This window comes from Triticum dicoccoides, chromosome 3A, assembly GCF_002162155.2.
Source record: "Triticum dicoccoides isolate Atlit2015 ecotype Zavitan chromosome 3A, WEW_v2.0, whole genome shotgun sequence".
Taxonomy (NCBI): domain Eukaryota; kingdom Viridiplantae; phylum Streptophyta; class Magnoliopsida; order Poales; family Poaceae; genus Triticum; species Triticum dicoccoides.
The window spans coordinates 595892509-595909589 of NC_041384.1; the positions used below are offsets into that span (position 1 = coordinate 595892509).

Below are 17081 nucleotides of genomic sequence, written 5' to 3' on the forward strand. Positions count from 1 at the left end.
AAGTGTGGTGGACTTGGGGTGCTCAAAACGGACAAGTTTGCGCAGACATTAAGACTTCGTTGGCCTTGGTATGAGTGGAAAGAACCGACCAAATTGTGGGTGGGGTTAGAAAACCCATGTGATGAAGAGGATCTTGATTTTTCTATGCTTCCACCACCATCACGGTTGAAGACGGGGCAGAAACACCCTTTTGGGGCTCCCCTGGCATCTTGGATGAAAGCCTAAGGACACCGCCCCTCTAATTTTTGAGGCCTCATCGAGAAAATGTTTGGAAGGTACGTGAGGCCCTTAAGGACAACACTTGGATTTCGAAGATCAATCCCTCCATAGTTGTCACCGCTGACCACATCCAGGAGTTCTTCACTCTTTGGATGCTCGTTCATGACTTCCAGCTAGATGTGCACACTGAGGATGAAATAGTGTGGAAGCACTCCAACATTGATGTTTACTCGGCAGCCACAGTATACAAGGCCCAATTCTTGGGCATGGTCATATCTCATTTGGACCGCATGATTTGGAAGGCTTGGGCACCTCCAAAAGTCAAGTTCTTCGCTTGGTTGCCTTGCCTTTGCAAGACCAGATTTGGACCGCCGATAGGTTGGAAAAGAGGGGTTGAGAAAATTGTGATCTTCGCCCCTTTGCAAGAGGATGCAAGAATCTAGGGCACACCTTTTCTACAAATGCTGATACACCCTGAGGCTTTGCAAATTTGTGATCGAAAATCTTGGGCTGTCACAGATGGATACTTCCGCATGGCATCTTGAGGAATTCGTCAAAAATTAGTAGTCAAAGAGTTAAGCACGAACAACCACAATAGAAAGGCCTTGGCCTCCCTCACCATGCTCGTCTCTTGGACTCTTATAGAATGAAAGAAACTCTCGTATTTTCCGCTACAAGAGTGCTCCACCATCAATCTTGCGCAACATCATCTTGAATGAGGCAGAGTTATGGTCCATCATATCATAGGAAAAAAACCTAGGAAAAATTGTATCACGAGAGTAATTTTCATGTGGCGTTTATGGGATATTTGTAGAACTCTTCTTTCCTTAATTAAGGACCATGATAAGTGTCACACGTGTGGGTTGAAGGAGCTCAGGCCACACGGTCTTCTAGCCACCCATTATGACACGTCAGTCTTTTTATTTTTTTGGCATGCGTGCAAACAGGTAAGACAACAAATGATGTCAGCAGGGATCTTTTGGGATTTTCAAACTCTCAAATGTTTTATCTCTTAAATGATAAATCCGATTGAAAATCCATTTTCACCACTAAATCCGTCGCGACGAGAACTTCAAAATCAAATCCATATTGATATGTTTCGACAAAAAAATTTGGCGGTCCAAAGTTGCCATGTCTATTGCATATAAATTGCAATGGTGTTTACACTGAAATTGCCATGATATCTTTCCACTACTTTTTCTTCTACGTTTAAAGGAAATTTTGACATGTTAAAAAAAAGAAATTAAGAAACTAAACTTGTCATGGTGAATTACTAAAATTTTCCATGATCCATGAAATAATTTTGACATGGTTCATAATTAGAAAGAAATCCGTCGTCCGTTATTTTTAAAATGCATGGTCAATGGCTCAAATTTGCCATGAACCAGAAACTTAAATTGCCATGGTGAATTACTTAAATTTGTCATGATACATGCACAAAAATTTGCCATGGTTCATACAAAAAATAATTTCCATGGTCAAAATACTAAAATTACCATCATGAATTACTAAAAGTTGTCATGATCCATGAGTTAAATTTGCCGTGGTTAATTACTAAAATTGCCATGATCAATTAATAAAACTTGCTGTGAAAAGTAGTTGAAATACAATAGTAGTTTTAAATCTAGAAGAAAAAAAATAAATAGGACATATCATTGCAACTTTAGTGTAAACACTATGGCAACTTCAGTGTAAAATCATGGCAACTTTTGGCCCAAGAAAAAGTCATCGAAACATGTTAATATTGTATTTAGTTTTGAAGATCTCGTCTAGACGGATTTAATGTTGAAAATGGATTTTAATCGGATTTTTTATTTAAGAGATAAAATATTTGTAAGTCTGAAAAACCAAAAAGATTTCGCTAATGTCATTTGTTAATGTGGTAAAATGGATAGTAATGATGACGTTTGAATCATATTGCTTTGTGCCACACATGTGGCACTTATCATTTGGGCTAATTAATATACGAGGGAAATATTTTGTGTCCATTTAAAAAAGAAAAAAAAGGATATTCGATGACATGCTAGATAGTCATGAGTTAAGCTCCCACAAAATGCTGGCATGTGGTGGCCCAAGGCTTTGGGCAACTTTGGTGGCCCCACATGTAAGTGGGTATCTCGTAGGTGCAGCGTTTTAGGCCCACTAGCAGCCAATTCTGCTAGTCGTAACCCAGTCTCATCTTTTTGCACCTTTTCTTCCGTTGTGTTCCTACTCAATCTGCTTTAGAGCATCTATAGCCGAACCTGACAAATTCGACCACTTAAACGTCCACGGACACATGGGACGTGATCTTAGACAGCGATGGACGGCCCCTCAAATATCCTATTGAACAATCACACTCCTTAACCCTCAAGCTCATGTACGTTGATCATATAGTGCAAATTTATCACAATTAAGTCCATACAAAACGAGCCAAAAGCTAGCCAAATTTAGTGGTCTATATCCGCAGCACTATTAAGGACCGTTCATCTGCGCGGCAAAGCGCGCCTTTCCATCTACTAGTATTCCCGAGGAATATGATACCCGTCTCTCGTCGGCTCATCTGTTGAGTTCGTGCGCGGAGCATCTCATCTGACGGAAAGCGAAGATGTAGCGAAATGCGTCCCCATCTCTCTCACTTCACCAGGAAGCTGAGTATATGTCATTTGCCTATATATGAAGCACAGTTCTTTCTCCACTTCGCTGCATCCGAAGTTTGTCCTTCGTATAGCAGTGATGCAGATGAACAACAAGGAGCCGGCCGCCGACGGCAAGTCGCCGACTACCATCTGTAGCAGGCTTCAGAGAGCCTTCCACGCCCGGCCGGTCTTCGGGCCTCTTCGCCGCCTCACGGGCCAACCCCACGACGGCGGAGCTGCCGCTACCGGCGTACCAGGGGGAGCGCCTGCCGCGACGCACGGTGCTGCACCGCCACCGGTTGTATTGCCGGCACGTGCACCGGCGCCGTCTCCAGTAGGCAAAGCTCCCGCACCTAAGGCGGCACCGGCGATCGTGCCAGCGGCGCCCCAGAAACCGGCTGCTGCCAAGGGAGGTGGCAAGCCTGGGCAGGTCCTCGGGAGCACTTCTACCGTCGCGGCAACCACGAGCAAGGTTCCCGAGAAGGCGGCAGGGGGGATCCCGGTTCCGGTGCCACCGCCGGCGGTCATGGCTGGAAGGCCGGCAGCGGACGCGAAGGCTGGGGACAACAAGGCGCAGCAGACAAAGGGGAAGATCAGGGTGAGCTCCAGGGTCCGCAAGGCCTTAGCCTCATCCAAGTAGAGGGATGATCAACTGATCGCCAGGGTGCGCGCCAAGAACGGAGCTAGCTGAATTACGCATCTCCAAAGCCATTCTCTGTTACCAGTGTACTGTTTTTTATTTACCGATTTTGAGCTAGGCTCTCCGTTCTGCTGTAACTTCAGATTTTCTTCTTGTTGATGGATTATCACTTGGGGGATCACCAGGAGGGAAAGTCACAGAAACTGGGCCGGATTGTACCAGCAATAATATTCTTGGCTCGAGTTCTTTGATGCTACACATCATATAAAAAAAGCTTTGTCTAAAAAATCACATAAAAAAGCTCACTCGAGAACGAATAGCGGATATATTTATTGTGACTTTATTATACCATCCTTCGCCGAACTGCAATGTCCAACAAATTGACGCAGCTCTTGGAGGCTTAAGGGTGTTGGTTCTGAACTTTTGATAGGTTTGTTCTGAACTTCTGATATGCCAAACAAGTCAGAACTTCTGATAGGTGATCAGCATTACAACTTCTCGATTCGCTGAATGATCAGGTCTCTCTCCTCGTCAAGTTCATCTTCACCTGTAAAATGGAACAAAAAAAATTACATATGCGGGTTTTTGTGGTGGTTGACATCATGGCTTCAAGTCTAAACTCAGAACAACCAGAAGCGGGTTTCCTGACTACTCCATCCTTCTTTTGCAATTTTAAGCTGGTCTGTAATGGGCTCTAAGATGGAAACTTCACAGCACTACCTTTACTTGCAGGAAGATCGTGGAGTAGTTTCAACAATTCTTTGCGATTGTCTCGTAAAGCTTCAATAATACCAGGAGGCTTGTTTGGATTGGCAACGAACACCTAATTCCACACAGGGAAATGGACCAACAAAAATTGTTACAAGGAATTTGTTTGACGGGGAAATACAGTGTACGTGCACTTGAAGATGGTACCTTAAAAACGTGGAAGGCACATATTTTGATATTTTTGCTTGAATCCTACAAAGGATGCCGGTTAGTAGTAACACTCCTACAAATAGATAGGATCTGTACATACATAATATGTAATAATATTTGTGCAGAAATGGAGAATCTTTCATGCAAAAAATCAATGTTAAGAAAGTTTGCAAGCTTTTATTTCTCATAAATGAAGCCTTTCAAATGTATATTCACGTCTGAACTTCCAGACAACTGCTGGAACATTTGGCTAAGAGATAAGAATGTTCAAGACAGTATTTTTTTTTCTTTTGACAGAACCTCGTCAAGAGGGCTGGGAGCTCTTGCACACTCATATAGAAGACAGGCCCAGTTTAAAAGAGTAATATAATGCTTGAGTTTTCACAATGATGGACCTTCACTTAGCAGCCTATAAACACTTAGTCAAGCAGTTACTCTATGTAGTCTAACCTAGTACGTAGCTACCAAAAAAGCTTGTACATATGCCTCCCTTACTGTTTTACGCTCAAAATGTATAGTTTTCTACAGGTTAGAAGTCATTTATGCGCATTTTCGAGCATTCTACACTACTAGGTCCTGGAGTTCTTCACCTGATCAAGCAGAACCTTCGCCTTCTCCAGCCCACTACCTCTGTTCATTGGCTATCTGACTGTGAGAATGAACCACCCCTAGGTCTGATTAGTGTATGTTTACTTATACTTCAGGGACCAGGGTGCGTTGTGGGCGGCCATTGGCCTTTCGCTTTGTAATGCTAACTCTGTAAAACTCTTTTTATCTTAAATATAGGCAGATCACTGCCAGTTCCTCATTAAAAAACCGCTGACTACCTTTTACGTCTTAAGTTCAAGGTGGAATAACAACTACTGAAATGGAATCTAAATAATATTACAATCTATTAATTTGACCTTAAAAAACAATCTATTAATTTCCATAATATCCATAGAAAAATCATATTAGTGAGGCTTTTAAATACGAACTTAACAAGAAACAGAGTAATGAATAACCAAAATAGGCTATCTCATTGTCACGTAATTCCCAGATGAACAGTAAAATGTATACTATAACTGATACCTTCAGTAGACCAATCATAATATTTAGGAAACGAACTTCCTGAATGTATCGCTTCATTATTTTAGAGTTTGAAGGCTCCAATAGAAATTCTGAAAGGAACTGAAAATACAGACACCAATATCAGTTTCTTTTCCATGTGAATGAGATGATTAGCTAGAGCATCAAGTCTGACCTTCACCGACTGACGCCTTGTTACATAATTAGCTGATGTTAAGATCCTTGTGTAGCGTTCAAAGAACTGAACAAAATATTTTACAGTGTTAGTGACAACAGGAATGGAACTATCCACTATGTTATGTTAGACTGTTAGTGATCTGGTTGGCGGAGTCAAGTATTTATGTAGGCATTAGGGCAAGCAACAATGAAAGTGCAAATCTGTAAGTGTATCAGAAAATCAGAAGGCAGAGTCAGAGAGGTAATAATCCGACAATGATGGCATACAAAAATATGAACTCAAAAATAAGAAATGTTATTTCATTTTGATTGCATGAATGCAGATTTTTTTCAGAAAAAGAGAGTGACCTGCTCGTAGTGGGAGCTCAAGTACACGGACACAACACTTTCATGTTTGGTAAGCAAATCCTGCAAACATCTTGTCAAGAACGACCATTCAATATTTGATAAAGAGTAAATTTACATAAAGATAAATCTGAAAATATGGATTTACCTTGAAGGTGTATAGAGCATCAGAGGCAATGTCGAAGTTCGGCAGCTCAACATACTCGAAAAACAGCTCAAAGCTATTGGATTCCAATATATATCTGAAAGGGCGCTACAAAATCATATATATGCAAAATTGAATTAACTAGTTATCAAACTATTTTATATTTCAGAATATGTTGTGCTTATGGTTAATAACCACCTCATCCCAGATCCGGGCCCTTTTGGGCCCGATCTGGGTCAGGGTGGGTTGGTCTGGCCTCCGACGGGTCTCCTCCGGCTGGGCTGGCGGGATGCGGTCTTTGGGATCGGCGGCTCTGCGCTGCGTCGGCTGCAGCGCAGCGGCAGGAGCTTAACTGGCCCGATCTGGGCCCGGCTGGGCAGGGGGTCCAGCGTGCTCCCGCGCCTGCGTCCGGTCTGCTACGGCTTGTGCCAGTGGAGGTTGTCCCCTCCCACGTGGCTGTGGTGCTCCCGGTCCCTATCGGCGGTGGTCTCGCTTGGTTCGGCCGGCCTCGCAGCGTCTGCGGTGGAGAGACGACGGTGGTGTCCTCGTGACTGTGGTGGCGCAGGTTGGTGGGCGGTTGGCATGGTGGAGCCGCCGGTTGGTCCTGGGTTGTGGGTATGAAGGGCAGGGCAAAATCCCTCTCGGGTCCGCCCGGCACCGGCGCGGTGACGCCTGTGGGCGCCATCAACCTTCTTGAAGGGCGTCGGGAGTACCTCTCGCCCGCTTCCCTCCGTGTACCGGGAGAAATCCTAGGATTCGTCCGGGCAGCAGCGGCGTCGTCGTCGCAGTCCTTCTTGAGGGTGTTGCTTGGTTCACGGCGACTCGATGGCATTGGAGCGTGGTGGATGTTTCCGGTGGGCGCAGCGGTTGCGGGATGCCTCAGCTTTCGTTCATCCGGTGCTGCCGGCATTTCTTTCTCTTGATTTTCTCTTGTTTTTCTTTTGGGCATGATTGTGATGTTTGCCCCAGCGTCGAACTTCTGGATGTATCGGGTGGTTGCTATATTAATATAGCGGGGCGAAAGCCTATTTCGGTAACAAAATGATTCACCGACGATACTTTTGTGGTAAGGTGAATGTGAGGGACAAAGCTATTTCAAAGGCTAAGTGGATAACAGCACAATAATTGTGGTGAAGAAAGAAGGACATGTCTGGTAGATATTAAATTTAAATCGGTAAATTTAAAGTATTTTACATTTTATTTCAGAAGAAAGGTGCAATAATGCATCTAAGGCAAACAGCTTTATGGTTGTTCAACCTTGTTTTCATAGTAAATGCTATTGAAGGCAATCAATTCTTTTCACATATTCGTGCATAGCCAAAGATTCCTAGCATGGGAAAATTAAAACGCATCAACTTGTTCTTCATGTTATATTATTTTGTACGCGTACATCTTGTGCTACATTTAGCTCAGCACAGATTTACCAAGAAAAAGTTAGGTGCATATATTATAGTAGTCCCAAACAAAATAATGTCCCAAGTAGATGAAAAGTTTGAAGCCTTACTTTGCAAGGGTTGGATGTTTTATGCATTCTCTCACCATAATCCCACAGTTCAGTGCAAGGTCCGACTTCTTGTAACTGTTGCAAGAGTTTACCAATCAGGCTTACAAAGATACGGTATACCAAGGAACAGCAACTATTATTAGAAAGCTGTCGCAGAAGATTTAAATCATGGACTGCAAGGCTTCAAGTGCAAGACCCTTTGGTAAGTGCCAATTACAGAAGTCCATATTAATGATACGGAAAATCAGGTAAATTAAATAATTTTAAGGAAAAGCAATTTGATATACATGCAAACAGAGGATATCTTGTAAACTATCTCTGCATTCATTTTCACTGTTCCAACTGGAATTAACTGGAGAAGTAGATGACTTGCCAAACAACTAGGAAATCTAAAAGCTCCACGTGATCTTCAATATACTTCACACAGCAATAATTCTCATCAACTTTCTGCCCAAGCAAAATGCACCAGCAAATAACCAAATCTTTTCTTACCTGCAATTCAGAGCTAGCAAGTTCAGTACCTGAGTAATACTCGCTCCACCCCATCTAGATACATCCGTTTGAGCGTCAATTAATATGGGACGGAGGCAGTAATAGATTAAAAAAAAGAGATAAACACATTTAGTTGATAAGCGACATACTCCCCAACCCAAGGAAGGTAGATTCTGAACAAAGAGGGAAAGCACGCCCTCCTTGCAAATTTCAAGTGCTATTTGCAGGACTTGCTCTTGATTTGCTCCTGCTTCTCCATCACCAGAGAGCACTTGCCGCAACGAGGAGATGTCTTTCTCAACCTCTTCGAGAGCCTAAGAAGATACACAAATTAGGAGTCATTTGTACATCACAACTGCGTTGGACGACTTACCAGAAATATATATGACTTCTTCTCTACAACATGACCAAATTGCAAACATCATCATCATGCATTATTTTGATCTAGATTCTAGAGCTTGCAGCTTTCCAGGGCAGTGAAGAATACAAACTGAGAGAAGAAACAATATGATCATGCACACAGAATCACACAAACCCCTGAAGACTCACCCTGAAACAGGCTTTTCCTACCGATCGACCAATTTCAGCAATTTATGCAAACCTTCTTTTGATCGTAACATTTTACTCTCAGTTGTGTGATCCAAGAATAACTGGAGCAGGCACGGACGAATGGACTCCAGCCTCATCTTCTAGCATAGGATGGGTGATCGAGATTATAAGAGGCAGCGGAGATGGGAAAGGCGATTATTACCCTGTCGCCGGTCTTGGTGGGGAGGGCGAGGAAGGAGTCCTTGATGGAGAGGACCACCCCGGCCGTCGACGCCATCCGGAAGAGGAATGACAGCTCTGTCGCTCTGTCGTCGCCTCGCCGGCACCGGAACGGAATGACGCTGTATCTGTCGCGGGATCGGGCGGTTGCGGTGGCCCGCCCTTGCAGCGTCTAGCTTTTGCGTTTTAAACCTCTTTTTTTTTTGCGAATACACTCTTTCTTTCTTATACACTTCCTATGTTTATTTTAAGGGCTAAAAGCGGAGTCGATCATGTAAACAGGGCTGAAAGTGGAGTGGATCTTCTAAACACGGCTGACAGTGGAGTTGATCCGTCTTTTTTTCTTGAAAACCGTGGAGCTGTTTTGTTTTCCTTTTTTTAAAGAAATTTTTGATCTATTCTTCAATCATGGCACTACAACGAACACCAGAAATAATAAAAATTACATCCAGATCTGTAGACCACCTAGCGACGACTACAAGCATTAAAACGAGTCGAAGACGCGTCACCATCATCGCCCCTCTCTCGCCGGAGCCGGGCAAAACTTGTTGTAGTAGACAGTCGGGAATTTGTTGTGCTAAGGCCGCACATGACCAGCGCAGCAGAACAGCAACCATCGCTGATGAAGAGTAGCGTAGATCGGAAGGATTCAACCTGAAAAAACATAAATATAGACGAACTACGATTAGATCCGGGCAAATCCACCAAGGACAGGTCCCTCGAAGACAAACCTCCACACGCCCACCGACGGTACTAGACATACCACCTGGACGAGGGCTAGGCGGTGAGAACATTATTCCATCTTTAGGGAGCCGTCACTGTCTTGTCTTCTTAAATAGGACACAAACCCTAACAAAACATGAAGGAATAACTAAAACAGAGCCCTCCCGACGGCAAGGGCTGGGATCCACCGAGCCGCCGTGGCTCAAAGGCCACCGGAGACGAGGCGGACTGGCGGCAGCGGTGGGAGGCAGAGGAACCCTAAACTTTTTTGAGTTGTTTTTTTTTTTGAGTGAGAGCGAAGAAAAACTTGAAGTTGATCAGTCTAAATGATGCATACAACAATAACAAAAATTGCACGGTTTTTCTATAGATGTGTAACTAATTATTATTTTATTTTCAACAATGGAAGAGGTTCCCCAGACTCCACAGGTAGCATAACGAGATATAGACCCTGTTTGTTTGGGCTTTTCCTACCGATTGACCAATTTCATCAATTTATGCAAACTTTCCTTTGATCGCAAACTTTTACTCTCAGTTACGTGATACAAGAATAACTGGAGCATGCACGCACGAATGGACACCGGCCTCATCTTCTACCATAGGAGGGACGAGAATATAATAGGCGGCGGAGATGGTAAAGGAGATTGTTACCCTGGCGTCGGTTTTGGTAGGGAGAGCGAGGGAGGAGTCCTTGATGGAGAGGACTACTACTTGTGAGCTGCGTTGGGATTTTCTTCGAAGAGAGAAGGGTGAATCAATATAGTAGCGGTCAATATTTTCCTAAGTGAGAATCAAGGTTATCGAACCTATAGAAGAATCACGCAAATGTCTAATAAGCAACACCTACACACACAAGAGCAAATACTTGCACCACACGGGTAAGAGGGTTGTCTATCCCCTTGAACTCATTACTTGCAAGGGTTAAATCTAATAGTGATAGATATATAAATTGAAAAGTAAAATAAAATAAGTAAAATTGCAGCAAGGTATTTTTGGTTTTAGTAATATGATAGAAGTAGATCAGGGGGGGCATAGTTTTCACTAGAGGCTTCTCTCTCGAAACATAGCATATGATGGGTAGACAAATTACTATTGGGCAATTGATAGAAAAACGCATAGTTATGACGTTATTCATGGCAATGATCATGTATATAGGCATCATGTCCGTGACAAGTAGACCGACTCCTGCCTGCATCTACTACTATTACTCCCATATCGACTGACTCCTGCATGCATCCATGGTATTAAGTTCATGGCAAACAAAGTAATGCTTTAAGCAAGATGACATGAAGTAGATAGAATAAACCAAGCAATATGGTCAAAACCCTCGTTTTCCCCTTCATGACAACAATACAACTATGTGCCTCGCTACCCCTACTGTCACTGGGTGAGGACACTGCAAGATTGAACCCATTACAAAACACATCTCCCACAGAAGATAAATCAATCTAGTTGGCCAAACCAAACGAATAGATTAGAGAGAAATACAAGGCTATAATAATCATGCATAATAAAGCTCGGAAAAGACTAATTACTTTCAGTGAATAATTTGATCATAAACCCACAATTTATCGGATCCCAACAAACACACCGCAAAGGAAGATTACATCGAATCGATCTCCATGAAGATCATGGAGAACATTGTATTAAAGATCAAAGAGAGAGAAGAAGTCATCTAGCTACTAGCTATGGACCAGTATCTGTTGTGAACTACTCACACATCATCGAAAGGGCAGAAAGTTTGATGTAGAAGCCCTCCATGATCGACCCCCCCCCCCAGCAGAGTACTAGAAAAGGCATCCAGACGCCAAGTTTTAGTTGCTTCAATTTTGGACTCGTCGACATGAAGACCCTTGGAAGAAACAACAAAACCTAAGAAAACAAGCTTGTCAACACCAAAAGTGCATTTTTCCATATTGGCATAAAGACGTTCTTTTCGAAGAGTTTGCAAAACGGCCCTAAGATGATTTACATGGTCTTTGAGGGATTTGCTAAACACAAGTATGTCGTCAAAATAGACCACAACAAACACGCCAATGTATGGGTGAAGCACAAAATGCATAACACGCATGAAAGGGCCGATAGCTTCTGATAAACCCATAGGCATAACTAACCACTCGTAAAAGCCAAATTTAGTTTTAAAAGCGGTTTCCATTCATCGCCTTCTTGAATGCGGATTTGGTAATAACCACTTTTAAGATCAATTTTTGAGAAAATGGTGGCTCCACTAAGCTCATCTAACATACCATCAAGTCGTGGAATGGGATGCCTATAACAAACAGTGATAGCATTGATGGGTCTACAATCGGAACGCGTGCAAAAACTACCATCTCTTTTTGGCACAAGGGCTTAAGCTATCACGTACATGTCCGTTGTCGATGAGTTTTTCAACTTGTTGTTGGATCTCCTTAGTTTCCTCGGGGTTGATGCGGTATGGAGCCTTGTTCAAAAGAGGTGCACCGGGGATGAGGTCGATCCGGTGTTCAATTCCACGTAGAGGAGGGAGACCGGAAGGTAGCTCATCGGGGAAGACATCCGCGAATTCCTGCAACAAGTTACAGAACACTAGAGGAAGAGGGTTAGAAGGGTTAGTCCTTGCCACCTCATCTTTCCACACTAGGACGTAGTGTATGACACTCGACGGGTTCTCACACACTTCTCTCATCTCTCTTTTGGTGGCTAGGAGGACTAAGTTTTTCTCTCTCAGTGAAGAGTCACTCATTTTTGGCCTATGGCTCTATCTCTCTTTGTGGTGGTTCACTCTCTCACTAGCCTCTCCACGATGGGTGGATGCTTGCTTGTCAGCGATCACTTGACTTAGTGACATAGGTCGTAGCACGTACTCCTTTCCTTTCATCTTGAAGCTATAGTGGTTTCTTCTTCCGTTGTGGATGACGCCGTGGTCGAATTGCCAAGGTCTTCCCAAGAGAAGATGGCACACAGACATTGGAACCACGTCACACTCCAAGGTGTCCTCGTAGGCGCTGATCTTGAAGGAAACTTGCACCCTGTGCTCCACTTGAATAGTGTCGGAGTCGCTAAGCCATTGGACCTTGTAGGGCCGAGGATGCTTCTTCTTGACAAATTGTAGCTTGGAACATAGCTCTTTGCTTGCCAAATTGTTGCAACTTCCTCCGTCGATGATGACCTTCACGGAACGCCCGTTGATGCCGGCCTTGGCGTGGAAGATGTGGCAATGTTGGTCTTCTTCTTTGTGGTGTTGTAGCATAGAGACCTTGGAGACCACGAGAGAGGGACTTGAATCATTTTCACAAAAGACTTGATCATCTTCATCTTCATTTACATGCCGGTGCATGGACACGTGCTCAAGGGCTTTCATTTCTTCTTCACTCATGGAGTCGTCTGTGCCATCATCGTTGACAATCATGGTTCACTTGTTGGTGCATTGGAAGGACTTGTGTCCTCGGCCACCACATGTGAAGCACTTGAGAGAAATTGTCTTGACGGGGTCATTTGGTTGCGTCGAAGATAAGGGAGTTTTGTATTTGTAGTTGCTTGCTGGAGGACGAGTCAAGGAAGACGTAACTTGCTTGGAACTTGAATTGTCACCGATACTTGGTGATGCTCTAGTTGAGGTAGGAGGTGCCGAAGTCATGGGAGCTTGAGTGTAGGATCCGTATGTCTTGGAAGAGTACTTGGCATATTTGAAGTCATCTTGTACTTATCACTCGGCCTTGGTCGCTTGATGAACTAGCTCGAGAAGGTTGGAGTAGGGTTGGAAGTCAGCAATTCGCTTGATGGGGTGATTGAGGCCGTTCAAGAATCGTGCCATAGTTTGCTCGTCATCTTCCTTGACATTGGCTCTTATCATGGCAATCTCCATTTCTTGGTAGTATTGTTCCACCCCCTTCGTGCCTTGCTTGAGGAGTTGCAACTTCTTGAAAAGATCGCGGGTGTAGTGTGTAGGCATGAAGCGAGCTCTCATGACATCCTTCATTCGCACCAAGTTGTGATGGGTGGTTCGCCTGTTGCTTGTCGTCGCTCAATCACTTGCTCCCACCAAATGAGGACGTAGTCTTGAAACTCGAGGGAGGCCATGGCGATCTTCTTTTCCTCGTCGTAGTTGTGAAGATGGAATATCTTGTCCACTTTCAATGCCCATGAGAGATATTCTTCGGGATCATTGCTTTCAGATAACTTGGGCATGGTGAACGCTTGTCGTAGCGGAGTTTTTCATCATAGTGGCGGTTTTGATGTCGCTCTTGCCGCGGAGGAAGGTCCTCAAATGCTCATTCCTCTTAATGTCGCTCTTGGCGTGGAAGAGGGTCTTCAAGCACTTGTTCCACCTGAAGGAAATATGCCCTAGAGGCAATAATAAAGTTGTTATTTATATTTCCTTATATCATGATAAATGTTTATTATTCATGCTAGAATTGTATTATCCGGAAACTTAGTACATGTGTGGATACATAAACAAATAGAGTGTTCCTAGTATGCCTCTACTTAACTAGCTCATTAATCAAAGATGGTTAAGTTTCCTAGCCATAGACATGTGTTGTCATTTGATGAACGGGATCACATCATTAGAGATTGATGTGATGGAAAATACCCATCCGTTAGCTTAGCATAATGATCGTTTAGTTTTATTGCTATTGCTTTCTTCATGACTTATACATGTTCCTCTGACAATGAGATTATGCAACTCCCAAATACCGGAGGAACACCTTGTGTGCTATCAAACGTCACAACGTAACTAGGTGATTATAAATATGCTCTATAGGTCTCCGAAGGTATTTGTTGGGTTGGCATAGATCGAGATTAGGATTTGTCACTCCGTGTTTCAGAGAGGTATCTCTGGGCCCTCTCGGTAATGCTCATCACCATAAGCCTTGCAAGCAATGTGACTAATGAGTTAGTTGCGGGGTGAAATATTACAGAACAAGTAAAGAGACTTTCTGGCAATGAGATTGAACTAGGTATGATGATACCGACGATCAAATCTCGGGCAAGTAACATACCGATGACAAAGGGAATAACGTATGTTGTTATGCGGTTTAACCGATAAAGATCTTCGTAGAATATGTAGGAGCCAATATGAGCATCCAGGTTCCGCTATTGGTTATTGACCGGAGATGTGTCTCGGTCATGTTTGCATAGTTCTCGAACCCGTAGGGTCCGCACGCTTAACGTTCGGTGATGATTTGTATTATGAGTTATGTGATTTGATGAACCTAAGTTTGTTCAGAGTCCCGGATGAGATTACGGACATGACGAGGAGTCTTGAAATGGTCGAGACATAAAGATTGATATATTGGAAGGCTATATTCGGACATCGGGATGGTTCCAGAGAAGTTTGGGTATTTTCCGGAGTACCGGGAGGTTACCGGAACCCCCTTTGAGAAGTTATGGGCCTTATGGGCCATAAGAGGGAAGCACACCACCCACAAGGGGCTGGTGCGCCCCCCCCCCCACCCCTTGGGCGGGAGGCCGATTAGGACTAGGAGAAGCCCCCCCCCCTTTCCTTCTCCTTCTCCCTTCCCCCTTTCCTACTCCGTGTGGGAGGTGGAATCCTACTAGGACTAGGGAGTCCTAGTAGGACTCCACACCTTGGCACACCCCCTAGGGCCGGATGCCTCTCCCTCTCCCTCCTTTATATACGGGGGAAGGGGCACCCTAGAACACACAAGTTGATCTTTTAGCCGTGTGCGGTGCCCCCCTCCACAGTTACACACCTCGGTCATATCGTCGTAGTGCTTAGGCGAAGCCCTGTGCCGGTAACTTCATCATCACCATCGCCACGCCATCATGCTGACGGAACTCTCCCTCGGCCTCAACTGGATCAAGAGTTCAAGGGACGTCACCGAGCTGAAAGTGTGCTGATCGCGGAGGTGTCGTACGTTTGGTACTTGGATCGGTTGGATCGCAAAGAAGTTTGACTACATCAACCGCGTTACTAAACGCTTCCACTTTCGGTCTACGAGGGTACGTAGACACACTCTCCCCGTTCGTTGCTATGCTTCTCCTAGATAGATCTTGCGTGATCATAGGAAATTTTTTTTGAACTACTATGTTCCCCAACAGTGGCATCCAAGCCAGGTCTATGCGTAGATGTTAAATGCGCGAGTAGAACACAATGAGTTGTGGGTGATAATAGTCATACTGCTTACCAGGATGTCTTAATTTGATTCGGCGGTATTGTTGGATGAAGCGGCCCAAACCAACATTACATGACCGCGTTCATGAGACTGGTTCTACCGACGTGCTTCGCACACAGGTGGCTAGTGGGTGTCTGTTTCTCCAGCTTTAGTTGAACCGATTTGACTAGCCTGGTCCTTGTTGAAGGTTAAAACAGCACACTTGATGAAAAATCGTTGTGGTTTTGATGGGTAGTTAAGAATGGTTCTTGCTAGAAGCCCGTAGCAGCCACATAAAACTTGCAACAACAAAGTAGAGGACGTCTAACTTGTTTTTTGCAGGGCTTGCTGTGATGTGATATGGTCAAGACATGATGATATATAAATTGTTGTATGAGATGGTCATGTTTTGTAACATTTATCGGCAATAGGCAGGAGCCATATGGTTGTCGCTTTATTGTCTGAAATGAAATCGCCATGCAATTGTTTTACTTTATCACTAAGCGGTAACGATAGTCGTAGAAGCAATAGTTGGCGAGACGACAATGATGCTTCGATGGAGATCAAGGTGTCAAGCCGGTGACGATGGTGATCATGACGGTGCTTTGGAGATGGAGATCAAAGGCACAAGATGATGATGGCCATCTCATATCACTTATTTGATTGCATGTGATGTTTATCCTTTATGCATCTTATTGTGCTTAGTACGGCGGTAGCATTATAAGATGATCTCTCTGTGACGCCCGGGTACTTAAGCTACAGTGAACCTCTACTAACGATGCCACGTCACCTCGGTTACCGTTGATAAACTCGCGTTGATTCGAAACCGAAGCAAATTCAAATCAATAATCAGGTCAAACAATAAAAATTTGCCAATATCAAAACTAAAATGTTCTGGATATGACAAGTAATTCATAGGTAATAATGGTGGAGAAACCACATTATTATAAAATGCCTAAACGCTCTAAAATAAATAAAACATCAGCAAAAACAATTAATTAAATGCCTTTATAAAGTTATAAAAATATAAACTAATATTTGGAGTGTCAACCTTTTTGTGACAGCACCTATTATTGCAATACTAATTAGGTGTCCATCTCCACATTTTACAAAACAAATTTGCTAATTGGATTAAGTGCAAAACATAGACTAGAAAAAGTTAAAAGAAGAAAAAGGAAATGCCAAAAAATAAAATAAATAAATAAAAGAAAACCCCCATTTCCCTGTTCCCGTGGGCCTCGGCCCACCCGAGCCAACCCACGCAACTGAGGGGATAAGGCCACCCCCCCCCGTCTCTCAGCCTCGTCAGCATCTCAGATATTTTCCCTCCCCCTCGCTCGTTCCCCTCTCGCTCGCGCGCTCGCTCCTC

At 43.8% G+C, this 17081-nt stretch overlaps 2 protein-coding genes across 2 annotated transcripts; one reads left to right on the forward strand and one right to left on the reverse strand.

The window, feature by feature from the left end:
- The first annotated feature begins 2885 nt into the window (after positions 1-2885).
- On the forward strand, positions 2886-3719 carry LOC119269443 (skin secretory protein xP2-like). The gene has a single exon (XM_037551271.1). The coding sequence runs from the start codon at positions 2935-2937 to the stop codon at positions 3475-3477; it is 543 nt and encodes a 180-aa protein (XP_037407168.1). The 5' UTR covers positions 2886-2934; the 3' UTR covers positions 3478-3719.
- On the reverse strand, positions 3677-9041 carry LOC119269442 (degreening-related gene dee76 protein-like). The gene is made up of 11 exons (XM_037551270.1): positions 8878-9041; positions 8276-8440; positions 8008-8126; positions 7635-7709; positions 6134-6227; positions 5989-6048; positions 5639-5704; positions 5467-5565; positions 4393-4437; positions 4198-4300; positions 3677-4024 (listed from the first exon to the last, which is right to left on the reverse strand). The coding sequence occupies exons 1-11, from the start codon at positions 8950-8952 to the stop codon at positions 3966-3968; spliced, it is 960 nt and encodes a 319-aa protein (XP_037407167.1). The 5' UTR covers positions 8953-9041; the 3' UTR covers positions 3677-3965.
- Between the last annotated feature and the right edge of the window lie 8040 nt (positions 9042-17081).